Below are 13,883 nucleotides of genomic sequence, written 5' to 3' on the forward strand. Positions count from 1 at the left end.
ATGAAACTGTATTTAACCTTAAAACTGGACAAAGATATTTACTGCTTCTGGGATTCCGTTTACCAATTTTGATATCAATTAATCTGTTCAGTTAATCGATTCAAAGAGTCAATATACCCAAAATTGTTAGCACAATTAATTTGCTTTCATGCATTAACAAGGCAAATATACCGAATCAAGATTTTTCAAGTAGTGTCAGTTTATCACGATTCAGTTGATAGGCCTACAGTCAAACTAAACAATAAATGCGTTTACACTGTAAAGGACAAAGGGGTTTTGAGCTTTCACAAGAGTCATTGATTCATATTACATTTACCAAACAGAATAAACAATTCAGCAAAACTGTTTCCACAAACACAGCTGATAGTAAATGTAAGTACAGTCTGATTTGACTACATTCTGCTTCTCCAGCCATTCATACTTAATATTACTCGTACTTTTGGTTTATTAAAAATGTTTATGGAATGGTTGCAATAGAAATATATTGATAGAAATAAACATGTCTATTTTTAAAGTCCCCCTGTAGTCAATCATTTTATCACTTAAAACTCCTCTTTAATCAACAAAATTATATTTTTTTTTAAGGAACGTTACGTGATTGGTTACAAGGTTTGTGACGTCAGAAACACCAGCAATTTCAAACCGCGTTTTTGAGACTGTCTTTGGGTCATTGCAGTGGGAAAAAAGCAATGGTGTTGACATGAATTTCCACATGGTTTAAGCATTTTAAAAACACCAAATAGGCATATAAACAACATTAATATCTTGATTTTTACTACAGAGGGACTTTAACAGAATTTTAATTAGCAACTCTGATGGGAATCAGTTGATGTGATTCATACGTCAGAGCTCCCTTACACACAGTTTGCTGTTTCTCTGTGAGAGTGAAGTTCGTTATAAACGCCCATGGAGATTCGTGTGTTTATAGAAACCAGACACACCTCTGACAGCTGCTGAACATGGACGCGACGAGTAAACAGAGCTCAATTAACGAACTCAAGGAGCAAATTCGCTCTCTGACTGACGAAACTGTAAGTTATTTTCTTGTCATATTAAATAATTAATGTTTAAGTAATTGGGTTGTAATATTATAGTGCGCTATAAACGCAGTGTATTTAATCAGGGGTCAGTCAGTGAGAAAGATATAATATCATTCAAAAGTGTTTCTTAATCTTAATACTCTTTTTAAGCAAAGGGAACATTGGTCAAAAGTGACAGTAAAGACAATTTTAATGTTTAAAAAGATTTCTATTTCAAATAAATGCTGTTAGTTCTTTCAATATTTATAACAATAAGAAATGTTTCTTGGGCAGCAAGATAAAGATCATGTGACTGAAGACTGGAGCAATGATGCTAAAAATTCAGCTTGGCATCACAGGAATAAATTACATTTAAAAATATATTCAAATAGGAACATTTTTAAATTAAAATAATATTTTACAATATTACTGTTTTTTTACTGGATTTGATCAAATAAGTGCAGCTTTGGTGAGAGACTTTTTTCAAAAACATTAAAAAAAGCTTTTGGAAAAAGTCTTACTGACCCCAAATTGTAATGGTACTGTATGGTCTGTAAAGGCTGAAGCCTCCTGCACTAAACCATATCATGATGAATGTTGATTATAGTGTTAACTGCATTGATTTATATACTGTACAGGTACAGCTGCGGGAACGAAATGAAGTGTTGTTTAGTAAGCTTGACTCGGCCCAGAACAAACTAGGCCAGCAGGCTGCGTCAAAGACCGACCTGTCTGTCAAACTGATCCAGTGTGAGGAAGACAAACTGAAGGTAAGAATTGATACAAGCCTGGAAATATGGGATCTGCCTGATGTCTGCCTATAAAAATGCTGCACTCAGGATTTTCCTGATATTATTATGTGTATGTGTTTCAGATTTCTAAAGACCTTGTTGATGTGCAGATAGAGGCCAATAAAATGAGAGAGAGGTATGAAGCAGAGATCTTTGAACTGAAAAACATGGTAAGTGCAGTACACACTCATGATCAATGGACAGATAAAGTAGTCAAATCACCTTATACATATAGTAATATATAGTAATAAACAGGGAAATAACAGAATCAGTGCTGCAAACTTCATCAAATTTGAGACTAAATCAGCTGTAAAGCAACTCTAAAAAAACAAGTGTCATTATTCAGCTCAAGTTAGTTCAATATTTATTCAGATTAATAACTCAACTCTTTTTATGTGAATTTTGGGTTATTGTATAAAAAAGCTGGATGAAAATATAAAGATGCATATGAATTCTAAAAATGCCCATAAAAAACATTTGAGGCGTATAATTTTTTATCAGATAAGAAGACATGCACATAAACTATGATGGAAACACATTTACCGAATAAATCCCTCGATGCGCAACAAAAAACTCATGTGACCTTGCTTCAACAGAGGATGTGAATGGATAAATTGACTAACCAGTGGACCAATCGCATCGCACATCATCTCAAATGTTGGTTTGATCATTCTGAAATGCCTGTAATGAAATAAAAAGTTCCCAAACATCAGTTTCCGAACTCAAGATAACATGACAGCGATGTGTGTGTGTTGTGTTTCGATGTTGTCTTTCGTCTTTTTGTGATGTAAGAAAAAGAGACACACTGGCTTCCCCGATTGCAGCAATTTCCATTTGTATTAAAAATATTTTGTTCCAATTTCCCAGGAAGTGACGATTTTGTTATCTTGAACACATGGAACATGGAAACGGTTCTTTCTTTGCAAATATTTTATGCAATATTCCAATTTTGCAACTTTGGATGGAAGCATATCTACTGCCAATCTTGCAAAATTTGTCAATTATGAAACAAATTCGATCCTGCTATAAAGCAGCTCTACATTTATATGTCATGCTCTCTTTCCCAGGTTTTATCTCAGGAGGGAACGGCCTCATCTCTTCAGACGGAGTGTGATCGGCTCAGACAGGAAGTGTCAGCAGAATCGGCCCGTTTAGAAGTCATTGAGCTGAACGAGCGTGACCTGGCCGAAGAGTATGCAGTGCTAAAGAGCAACTTCCTGTCATTGAGGAGTGCTTATGAAAGAGAACGCACACACTCCGAAGAGCTCAGCGCCGAGCTGCTCGCCCTCGCACACACACACGACACACTCCTGCAGGAGAGAGAGCGGACACACAGACACACGCTGGAGGTGGAGAGGGTTCGAGCGCTCATCAGCAGGGCGTCACTGAACAGAGTCAGCGTGAGAGACACACACACACATGCTCAGCTTTATCAAATACGTCCGCTAGCAAAGTATGTTTCTTTACAGGGCACTGAATACAATTGAACTGAAAAGGCCACACAAAAATTGAAGCTCACGCTGTAGTTTAAAAGGTTCGTTCACCCAAAAATGAAAATTCTGCCTTCATCATCTTCGTAACACAAATGAAGATCTTTTTAATGAAATCTGAGAGCTTTCTGTACCTTCATTGACAGTCTACGCAACTGACACTTTCAGTAAAGATTAATATTTTGTAAATAAAGTGTTAATTTATGTTTCTTTGTGTAAACAACACTCACGTTGCTTCATAAAATTGAGGTGAAAATCATTACTTTTATGATGTGTTCACTACCTTTCTGGAGCTTGAAAGTGGTAGTTGCGTAGGCTGTCAATGGAGGTACAGACAGCTCTCAGATTTCATCAAAAAGATCTTCATTTGTGTTACGAGATCAACGAAGGTCTTACGGGTTTGGAATAACATGAGGGAGAGTAAACAATGACAGAATTTTAATTTTTGGATGAACTATCCCTTTAATAATTACAGTACATTTAGAGTTGATCTGTGATCTGAACACACACCGAAGTATGAACAGTAATAATAGTGATGCATTGCTTTATCAGATCACACTAATCGCTGAAAGGGGAACAACAATATTTCCTAGTGAAATTAAAGAAGTTATATATTTATACTCTGTTTTTTATGTCTGTCTTAACAGCCAGAGGAGTTTGAACAGAACAAGAGCCCACTGGAAAAAAACGTAAGAAAACCATCAGTATATTATTTGTTTCCTTGTATAACAAGTCTATTTTATTTGTATAGCACTTTTCACAATACACATGGTTGAAAAGCAGCTTTACAGAAAAGCATGATGTAAATGTTTTTAGCTTAATACCTTCATGCCTTAAAGTTGCATTTTGCAGATTAGATCTGTGCAACAAGATATTTTACTTATTGCAATGACATAAACAGTTAAGCAGTTGAGATTTGCTATAAAGCATATATCCCTTAACACGAGTAAAATATATGAATGCAAATGAAGTTGGATGTACTATATATCCAACTTTAAATATATTGCTGGTTGACTACACAGTTTATATTTTGCGAAAATATATATGATGATCACGCATCTGAGATTTGCTACATGGTATATATTGCTTTATGTTAGTGTACTGTATGTATGCTTGTAAAGTTGTATGTAATATATATATTTATATTTACTTGCTTGCTTACTAATATATATATCCATATATATCCAAATATTGCTGGGTGTTATAGTTTACATTTTGTGACATTTTTTGTATAATATTTCTTGTTGTTGTAATATGCCAATAGATTAGATTAGATTAGAGTTTATTGTTATTCCGACCATATACAGTGGAGCGTAATGTCATTTCACTAGGTTTGCAGTTTAGTTTTACACAGTGTAAAATACAATAATAATAATACTAGTGATGGAATCAAGGTGATCTTGCAGTGTGGTAAGAATACCTGAGGTATTAAAGTGCAGGTAACGATTATTGTTATAGTGTTTTACTGATACAGTATAGTATGAAGAAATGTTAATAAAGCATTGTGTCGATAAAGATACAGTTGTGGTGCAAATACTGTCTGTAGTGCGAATGGTTCTCTAGTTATTGCAACAGGCTTCTCTTTCTCAGGGAATTGAGGACTGACAGCATGAGGAAAGAAACTGTTGCACAATCTCTTTGTGTTGGCCCGTATGCCACGCTATACCTCTTGTGGGAAGGGAGAATATTTATGATATATCTGTAATATGGTGGTGATTTAATACATGCGTGATGTTTTTCAATGCAGGGAGTGTGGAATAACCTGAGAGATGAGCTAGAAGACCTGAGGAAAAGTTACGAAGGACACCAACGACAACTAGAGGAGAAAGTGTGAGACACATGATGACGTCTGCTGACGTTTGTCCTACAAGCCCCATCTTGGGTTACAAACACTTAATACACATGAAAGCAGGGTCCAAAATGTTCTGTGATCACTGAAACCACATTTGGATGTAGTCAGAAATACATGTGACCCAATAGACGTGTACTAAAACAAAAGGAGCGACTGTGCTAATGTAACTGCTGTAAAACAAAACTTCCTTCTGTTGAGACATTTGGTAAAGCACAAAAACATATTCATGCAAAGGATTACAGACCTTATTCACAGAAGGGCCATCTTTGATTTTTAACCGGAATGAAAGAGAGGCTGTGAGGGAAAGACATTCATCTCCTCAGTTGGTTGCTGTTATTTAATGTTTTTGGATTGTCCTGCTGATGAAAAAACTGCAAAAAAATCTTTCCAAGAAATGTCATTAGACAAAACAACTCATCATGAGCTGTGGAAAATAGTAAGTTATCTAGGAGCCTTATACAGCTTTTTACAGTCCATGCCTCTCTGAATAAGGTCCATGTCTGATATCAATATGCAGCACGTAAAGCACGTACTGAAGATCGGTAAAAACACGTGCTCAATTAAAACATCTGTGGTATATTTGGAAGCAACAGCTTGCTGACACAACATGTTTTTGCAGGTTAGTTAAAGGAAAAAAAGTGGAAGGTCTAGAGACGCGTTTTTAAAATGCTTTTAACTTAAGTGCAGCATTTTTACAATGTTGTGTCATGTGCCAGATGCTGCAAAAGATGCAAGAAAAAAGCACATCAGTTACAGACGTCCATCTAGCGCATATTTACATTGAAAAACAATGGAAAAGTAGCGCAGTGGAATGGGAGAATGCGTTCTGTGTGAACGGCCCCAGCGTGCTTATGTTGTAAGTGATGTATGTAGCATGCATGTGTTGTAAACCTAAATCCAAAACTATTAAAAGTCGTTTTCATTAATTGAAATCAAGCTGAAATAAACAAAATATAAATACCACATGAAAAACTTAAACTTAAACTTAGAAATGATGCCTTTGCAACTAATTGAATTAAAAATAGTACTACAATTACTGGCAATTTAAATGAAAATCATTACTCCAGTTTCCAGTGTCACATCATCCTTCAGAAATCATTCTAATATGTTGAATTGCCGATCAAAAAACATTTATTATTATTATCTATGTTGAAAACAGTTGTGTTAAAAAAATCTGGGTTCTTTGATGAATAGAAAGTTCAAAAGATCAAAATTTTCTGTAATAGAAAACTTTTGTAACATTAAACACAACCGTTCAAAAATTTGATGTCAGTAAGAATTTCTTTTCTGAAAGAAATTAATATTTTTATTCAGCATGGATGCATTGAATTGATCAAAAGAGACCGTAAATAATTTAATTTACATAAGCTGTCTATTTCAGTTAAATGCTCTCAAAAGTTCTTTTGAACTGTCATATAATAGATAATTCGATTGTTATCAGTACTAGAATATCATATAGTATATAATACTAAAATAATACTTGATTGTAGTCACGAAATCATAGAAATCTGATCTCAAATGATCACAGGAGACGTATTTTAATAGCATCTCTCTCACCTGAGCACCTGTGATGGGATTGTCCGAAACGGGTGTCGTGTAAACAGAGTCATTGCCACACTCAGACGAGGGCACAATGCTGTCTGCTTAAAGTTTGGCCTAGTGAAACCAAACTCTGTGCACCTGCTACATCAGGAGTGATGTGGTGCAGCTTTTATCTTCATGAGTGGAAAATCTTTGATACATGTGGTCACTGGTTTAGTCAAGAGACGTGGGCGGTGAAGGTCAGCTGATGAGTGTGTGTGTTGACTTTCTCTCATAGTGTGGCCATGGGCAGAGAACAACAGGAGAATAAGAGAGCTATTCAAAACACCCGGCACGAGCTATCCCAGCAGTCTGCAGTGAGTGCATTATCAGTCACACACAGAAGATTCTGTATATGTGTTTCTGATCACTGATTTGTTCCCGTCTACATGCAGACACTGATTATATCTCAACAACAGCTGAAGGAGGCTGAGAATGAGGTCTCTGAAATACAAAATCATCTGAAGGAACTCAACCGAGAGTACAGGGCCCGACTTACACACTATATTCAGGATGTTACAGTACGTGTACAAGCCAGCAGACATTTGGTTAAATAAATGGTGCAATAATGTCAGAAAAAAAAACACTCTAAAGTGGCTTCTTGAGTTGACAAAATTCTGAAATAATTACGTTTTTTTAATGTTTTTGAAAGAAGTTTCTCATGCGCACCAAGGCTGAATTTATTTGATCAGAAATGCAATCAAAACAGTAATATTGTGAAATAGTATTACAATTTCTTTTTAGTTTTCAATTTGAATATTTTGTAAAATGTCATTTATTCCTGTGATCAAAGAATTTTCAGCATCATTACTTCAAATATGTGACCCTGGATCACAAAACCAGTCTTAAGTCGCACGGGTATATTTGTGGGAATAGCCAACAATACATTGTATGGGTCAAAATGATCAATTTTTCTTTTATGCCAAAAATCATTAGGATATTAAGTAAAGATCATGTTCCATGAAGATATTTTGTAAATTTCCTACATTAAATGTATAAAACATTTATTTTTGTGAGTGAATGCAGCACAATCGCGAACATAAATGGACAACTTTAGGGCGATTTCCTCAATGTTTCGATTTTTCTGCAGCCTCAGATTCCATTTTTTCAAATAGTTGTATCTCGGCCAAATATTGTCCTATCATAACAAACCATACATCAATGGAAAGCTTGTTTATTCAGCTTTCATGTGATGTATACATCTCAATATAAAAAAAAAGACCCATAAGACTGGTTTTGTCATCCAGGGTCACATATGATGATTTTCTGCTTAAGAAACATTTCTTATTATTATTATTATCAATGTTGAAAACAGTTGTACTGCTTAATATTTTTGTGGAAGCCACAATCCATTTTTTTCAGGATTCAATAGAACAGCATTTATTTGAAATAGAAATCTTTGTAACATTATAAATGTATTTACTGTCATTTGATCGATTCAGTGCACCCTTGCTGAATAAAAGTATTGATTTCTTTTTTGAATCTTCCTTGCAGCAAACATTTGAGTGGTAGTGTATTACAGGAGTGTTTTGATGTCGTGTGCTTTCTGGGCCTGTAGGAGTGTTTAACTGCAGCCGGTGGGGGTGATTCGGGACAGAAGTTGAAGGGGATTGTCGAGTCCATGCTGGAGGAGGTGAAAACATCATATCGCTCCAGAGAGGAACAGCTCACCAAAGCTGCCAAAACATACCGCAAACGCATACAGGGTCTGAGCAATGCCCTTCAACAACTACTCATTGCTTACAGGTACATGGACATCCACTTGTTAACCCATTATCTTAATTTTCTTTGCTCAATTTTTTGATTTTTATCAGGTTTTGCAAATTTTGTGGTGGCATTTCAGCCCCATGTTAAAATCAAAACTTGCTCTAGTTTATCTAATATTTAGATTTAATTTTTATTTACAAAAATGTTTTTAATACTTTGTTAACGATAATAACCCTGAGCTAACCCTAACAGATGTTTTGGATCAAGTTTGATCAGGTTTTGATAATTATCTGGCGACATTTTGAGACATTTCAGCCCCGTATAAAAAGCAAAGAAAGCTCCCACACACACTAGATCTGATTTGGTCTGATAAGTAGTGTCTCTGTGTCCCAGACTGCAACGTGAGCAGATCCTGGCACTCCCTGAACACGCTTTAGAGGCCGGACCCCCTGAGGCCCACTTCTGTCCCGCGGGGCCCGAACCGAGAGGAGACACTGAGAGAGAAATACACAGACTGAGAGAGGACAAAGCCCGCCTGGAGAGCCAACTGAAACTGGCTCGAGAACAGGTGTGTGTGTATGTGTGTGTGTTTTAATGGATTTGTTCTGTGACTTGATTATGGGCTTGGTATTTCAGATGGCTGTGTTGTCAGAGTCTTCTCAGAGGTGAGAATCAGTTAAAAATACTGAAACAATAATGTTTACTGGCTTATTTTATGAGTTGCACTTGATAATTTGGGCAGGGCTGGACTAACCCAAGAAGCCTGGAGTGATGTTAAAAAACAGCTCAGAGAAATAACAAACTCCACACAGGTAATTAATACACACTGAAACCAGTTAGTCCTGGAACAACATTTCTTCCAAACCCTGGCCATTAACTACCCATAAACTCTGATGGAAATGATTGGTTCATTTGGACCCTGTTCAAGCCCCAACCCCTGTCTTCAGTCTAAACTGAACCAGTGGTATTTTTGTATTATTTATATACTATTATAGTTTTTATTAATATTTAGGATTATCTTTGATTTTTATATTTTCAGTTTTCATTTTAATATATATAATTTTTAGTATATATATTTTTAAATATTACTAATTAGGTTTAATTTATTTTTATTTTAGTTTATATTAGATTTTTTCCCCCCCACTTAGTAATTTTAGTGCGTCAACTGTTTCTAATTAAAGTTTGACATGTTTTAGTTCAGTTTAATTTCAATTAACAAAAAGTATTTAAGTTTTAGTTAACGATAATAACCCTGAGTTGAACCCTAACCCTAAAATCGTATATAAAACAGCATTGATCCAGATCATGTCCTATTAGGTGATAATGCTAATCAAAGCACCTGTCAAACCATATGTGACAGTATAACCCAATTAACCATATCCAATAGCAGCACTCTTATGATCAAACATTAAACATAGCAGTATATTATCTAAGCAAACACAAGTAGCCCCACATATAATTTTTACAACAGCTTCACTATCGTCACCCTGGTAATCACAGTCATGTCCGGCAGGAATCTCAAGAGAAGGAGCGTGTCCATCTGATCACCAGAGCGACGGTTGCTGAGGAGCAGGTGTCTGAGCTCAAGGAGTATGTGGACAATCACCTGGGCAGGTATTTCAACACACACTTGTGAGAATAAGGAAATTACTTTATAGGTGTTGTGTGGTCATCAGATGTGGCGTCTTTGTGCAGGTATAAACTGGAGATTACGCGACTGCGCAGGCTTCTGGGATCACAGGAGGGAAGATCAAATAGTGCACGAGTCCATAGGCCCCGCCCACTCCACAAGTCTTTCAAAAACAGCAGTTATGAAACATAGTGCAGTAATTCACAAGTCCCGCCCACTCCAAAAATCAGTCAAAACAGCAGTTTAAAAATATATTGCAGTAATTCATAATCCCGCCCACTCCACAAATCAGTCAAAACAGCACTTTTTTTCATAGGCCCCGTCCACTCCATAAATCAATCAACATTTATGTGATAAGGTATATTACATAAGCCCCACCCACTCTGTAAATCAATCAACAACAGCAGTTGTGAGATAATCAACTGAAATAATGTTAAGGCCGTTTTTTGCACCTGGCAAAAAATTTTATTCAAATATAATTTTCAGCTCAGAATAAGAAAGTATAGTAGTGTGATAAGATTTCTTAAGCAATCATAAGCAGTGTAAGCTAATCAATGATTACATGTGTTTACATGCACAATCTAAATTGAATTTTATCAGGGAAAAGTTATAAATGGTTTTAGCAACATCTAGATCTTTTGCCTGTTACTTTTGTTTTGCATGTAAACACCTTTATCACATCTGTTTAAGTTTAATCTTGTGTTGTCGGTTGATTGATTTGCATGTAAACCCTAAAAACAGGATTTTTTGATCATTATCAGCATTTTGTTGTTCATGTAAACACTCATTAATGCCGTCATTTGCATTTTTAAGTGGATTTTTACTCACGTTTAATGCTAAGCTCACAGTGTTTTAGTTCAAGAGATTTGGTTATTCGGATTTCCACTTAATTGCTGATTCAGATTAAATAGTTGATATTTAATTATTGATATTTTGTTATTGATTGTGTGCGTTTATAGTTAAATTATCAAAATGAAACAACACAGCAATATGTCTTGTACTGCTGTGTTTTACTCCTTTAGAAGCGCATGCGTATGTGTGTATGCGATTGAATTTGCTCTTCCTTCCTGAGAAACTATGTGTGGAATGTTTGTAAAGCTTATGTCAATTTTATGGGGTGCGAGAATAAAAGGCTGCTGACAATTAATTGTCTGACGGGTTAAGATAATTTAATTACAGAGCATGTAGTTCACACACATGCTGATCCCTGAGAAACATACGACAATGAGTGACAGACATGCTATTTGGACATATAATAAATAAATATCAGTGGTTTCGCTGGAGCTAGTCATATTAGTGATTTTCACACTTGATAAACAGTTTTAGATTAGTGTTGTTAGAATATAAAATTCTTATTTTTATAGTAAATGGAGATGCAAACATATTTAAAACGTGGTGAGGGAGACTGGAAATACTGCAGGGCAAACTTGAAAGCATATTACTGGAAAGAAAAAACGAGCACGGATTACCCAGAGAAAGAGAGCGTGGAAAAGACAGAAAGAGAGCGAGCGAGACAGAAAGAGGCTGTGGGCTTGTCAGATAAAGGGAGAGTGTTTGGGAAATGGGCTGCAGACTAAGAGGGTTCGAGCGCCTCTTTATGAGCCGGGGGGAATAATGTGGATTATGCGTATGGGAAACGGGGTGTAGTGAGTACAGTGGCCCCTGAACCCCTGGGAAACGAGCGGGGAGGGGGCTTCTGGGTAGAGAGGGTAATTGGTGGGGGGTTTCGGGGGCCGGCCGACCGACCGACTGTGTGCCAGCTCACACTGGGTGGCATCCGCACCGGCACGTTGACATCATGAGAACGTTACACCAGAGAAAACTAGAAAGACAGACAAAGAACAAAGTGCTTTAAATGCATTACCTCACTGTTTTTGGCAGATTTCAATTAATTGAATTTATTTAGAATTTTAGGTATTTTAAATTAAATAATTGAGACCTAAATTTAATTTAAATTATATATATATATGTGTGTGTGTGTGTGTATTTTTAATTAATAATTATGAATTAATAATAATTAATAAATAATATAATAAAATAATATATTAATATAAAATAATTTTATAAATAGTAACATTAATAAATATTAAAATATTGACATTCATTTTTATATGATTTTTTATGTTATTGTTTATAATATTAATTAATATTTATATAAATAGTAAAACATCTATGTAGTATAATATAGTAGTTTTCACCATTCTTTACAGCAATCATTCATGAATCATCCAGCTCTAATCGTTTGAGCCCATAGTGACATCGAGATGAACTCGGAATGTGTGTCTGAAACCACGAGCTGTGGGAAAGTTTGGAATGCCATGGAATATTCCAGCTGGGTATCTGGTACGTCTTCAGTGGGAAGTACTTCACATTTATAAACCCGTGTGTGTAGTCTGTGTGAGAAGCGCTGCTTTAGCTGTTTGTTTGTTTTTTTGTCATTTTAATGCTCGGTTGATATGTGCCTAATAAACGTTGGCAGCCCCTGTGTGTGTGTGTGTGTGTGTGTGTGTGTGTGTGTGTGTGTGTGTGTGTGTGTGTGTGTGTGTGTGTGTGTGTGTGTGTGTGTGTGTGTGTGTGTGTGTGTGTGTGTGTGTGTGTGTGTGTGTGTGTGTGTGTGTGTGTGTGTGTGTGCGTGCGTGTGCGTGCGTGTGTGTGTGTGTGTGCTTGTGTGTGTGTGTGTGTGTGTGTGTGTGTGTGTGTGTGTGTGTGTGTAAGTGGACGGTACAAGCCTTGTGAACGACAGTAATTTATGAGAACAGCCTGGGGGGGGGGGGGGGGCGATGGAAAGAAAAAAAGTGACAAAAGCGAAAGAATGTGGGACGCGTGAGAGAGGAATTTGAGCAGAGACAGAAGAACTCACTATCAAATTAATGAGTGTGTGAATTCAGACAGACAGGCTGAGAACCAGGAAAAAAAGGAATGGACGTTTACCTTTCCAGAAAGAAATCATTTGAATTTACATTGAAGTGAATTTTCTTGTAATAGTTCCCATGGTCACAGAAAAACTGGAAATGTCTACTGAAATATCATCAGAAATTAATCAAATCTTAATTAATTATACAATTAATTATAAAATGAATACAAATTTCCATAGTCAATATATATGTTTCTAGTTATGCTCAGGTATGAAATATTGAACCAGCTAGAAACGGCTCTGTTGCTTTATAAATGAATTGTTCCAATCTTTATCCAGCAGTCTTGAGGGACGTTTGTTGTGTTTTCTCTCCGTGTCTCGCTGTCAGAGCACCTGTTGGCGGATTTCAAGCGCTCGCAGGGATTTTCTGCTCTTTAGCGTGTCTGGAGGAGTAGATAAAGAGGAGGAACAACAATAATGCTGGGGAGAGGAGAGAAAATACAAAACATCAAGAGATTGAGTGAAGAGATAGAAAGAAATGACATGCTGAGGGAACTAGAGGAAAATAACCTGAAGGAAAGTTTGAAAGTACATGGGCGAGAGGGAGAGGAGGGGGTGTGAAAGTTTTTCCCACACTTCTGTGGTTTAATCCGTGTCATCATTAGGACAAAATTCAGACGCCCTCCCGTAGCCCCTCGACAAAGAACAGAGGTTTCTCTCTCTCAAACGCACATGAACAGAACGTGGACCTCTCCTCATGTCTTGGCTGTGTTCCTGTTCTCACAGTCCGTTTGCATGTTCACACATTCTGTCCATTATAGCAGTGATTCACTGATTGTACCTCCGGGAAACTCTTAAACACCCGTACCCCAGATCTGCCCCTGTCTGTCACTGACGGCCTGCGGATGCCGCACAGAAAACTGGGGAATTTATGTGTAGTTTTTGTTCTCTCTCTCTCT

The 13,883-nt window shown here is 36.6% G+C and overlaps 1 protein-coding gene across 2 annotated transcripts; it reads left to right on the top strand.

The window, feature by feature from the left end:
* Positions 1–880: 880 nt before the first annotated feature.
* ccdc78 (coiled-coil domain containing 78) lies at positions 881–11,217 on the top strand. 2 transcript variants are annotated; one of them, XM_077245399.1, is made up of 14 exons: positions 881–1,031; positions 1,658–1,789; positions 1,894–1,980; positions 2,878–3,210; positions 3,948–3,989; positions 5,048–5,130; positions 6,972–7,050; positions 7,129–7,254; positions 8,292–8,479; positions 8,834–9,008; positions 9,077–9,105; positions 9,183–9,252; positions 9,954–10,054; positions 10,136–11,217. In XM_077245399.1, exons 1-14 carry the CDS (start codon positions 960–962, stop codon positions 10,260–10,262), a joined length of 1,644 nt encoding a protein of 547 aa, XP_077101514.1. In that variant the 5' UTR covers positions 881–959; the 3' UTR covers positions 10,263–11,217. The 2 variants fall into 2 exon arrangements, with proteins under 2 accessions (XP_077101514.1, XP_077101515.1); XM_077245400.1 differs by having other exon boundaries at positions 910–1,031; positions 2,878–3,204.
* The last annotated feature ends 2,666 nt before the right edge of the window (positions 11,218–13,883 follow it).

The sequence above is a fragment of the Siphateles boraxobius genome, unplaced genomic scaffold (genome assembly GCF_051911475.1).
Source record: "Siphateles boraxobius isolate OS27281-9 unplaced genomic scaffold, OSU_SipBor_1 26, whole genome shotgun sequence".
In the NCBI taxonomy this organism is placed as follows: Eukaryota; Metazoa; Chordata; class Actinopteri; order Cypriniformes; family Leuciscidae; genus Siphateles; species Siphateles boraxobius.

Excerpts from the sequence above, each read along its gene's own strand:
- ccdc78 (XM_077245399.1), top strand. The coding sequence starts at position 960 with ATGGACGCGACGAGTAAACAGAGCTCAATTAACGAACTCAAGGAGCAA. Across the intron at positions 3,990-5,047 it reads AGAGCCCACTGGAAAAAAAC|GGAGTGTGGAATAACCTGAG; the intron begins GTAAGAAAACCA and ends TTTTCAATGCAG. Across the intron at positions 5,131-6,971 it reads CGACAACTAGAGGAGAAAGT|TGTGGCCATGGGCAGAGAAC; the intron begins GTGAGACACATG and ends TTTCTCTCATAG.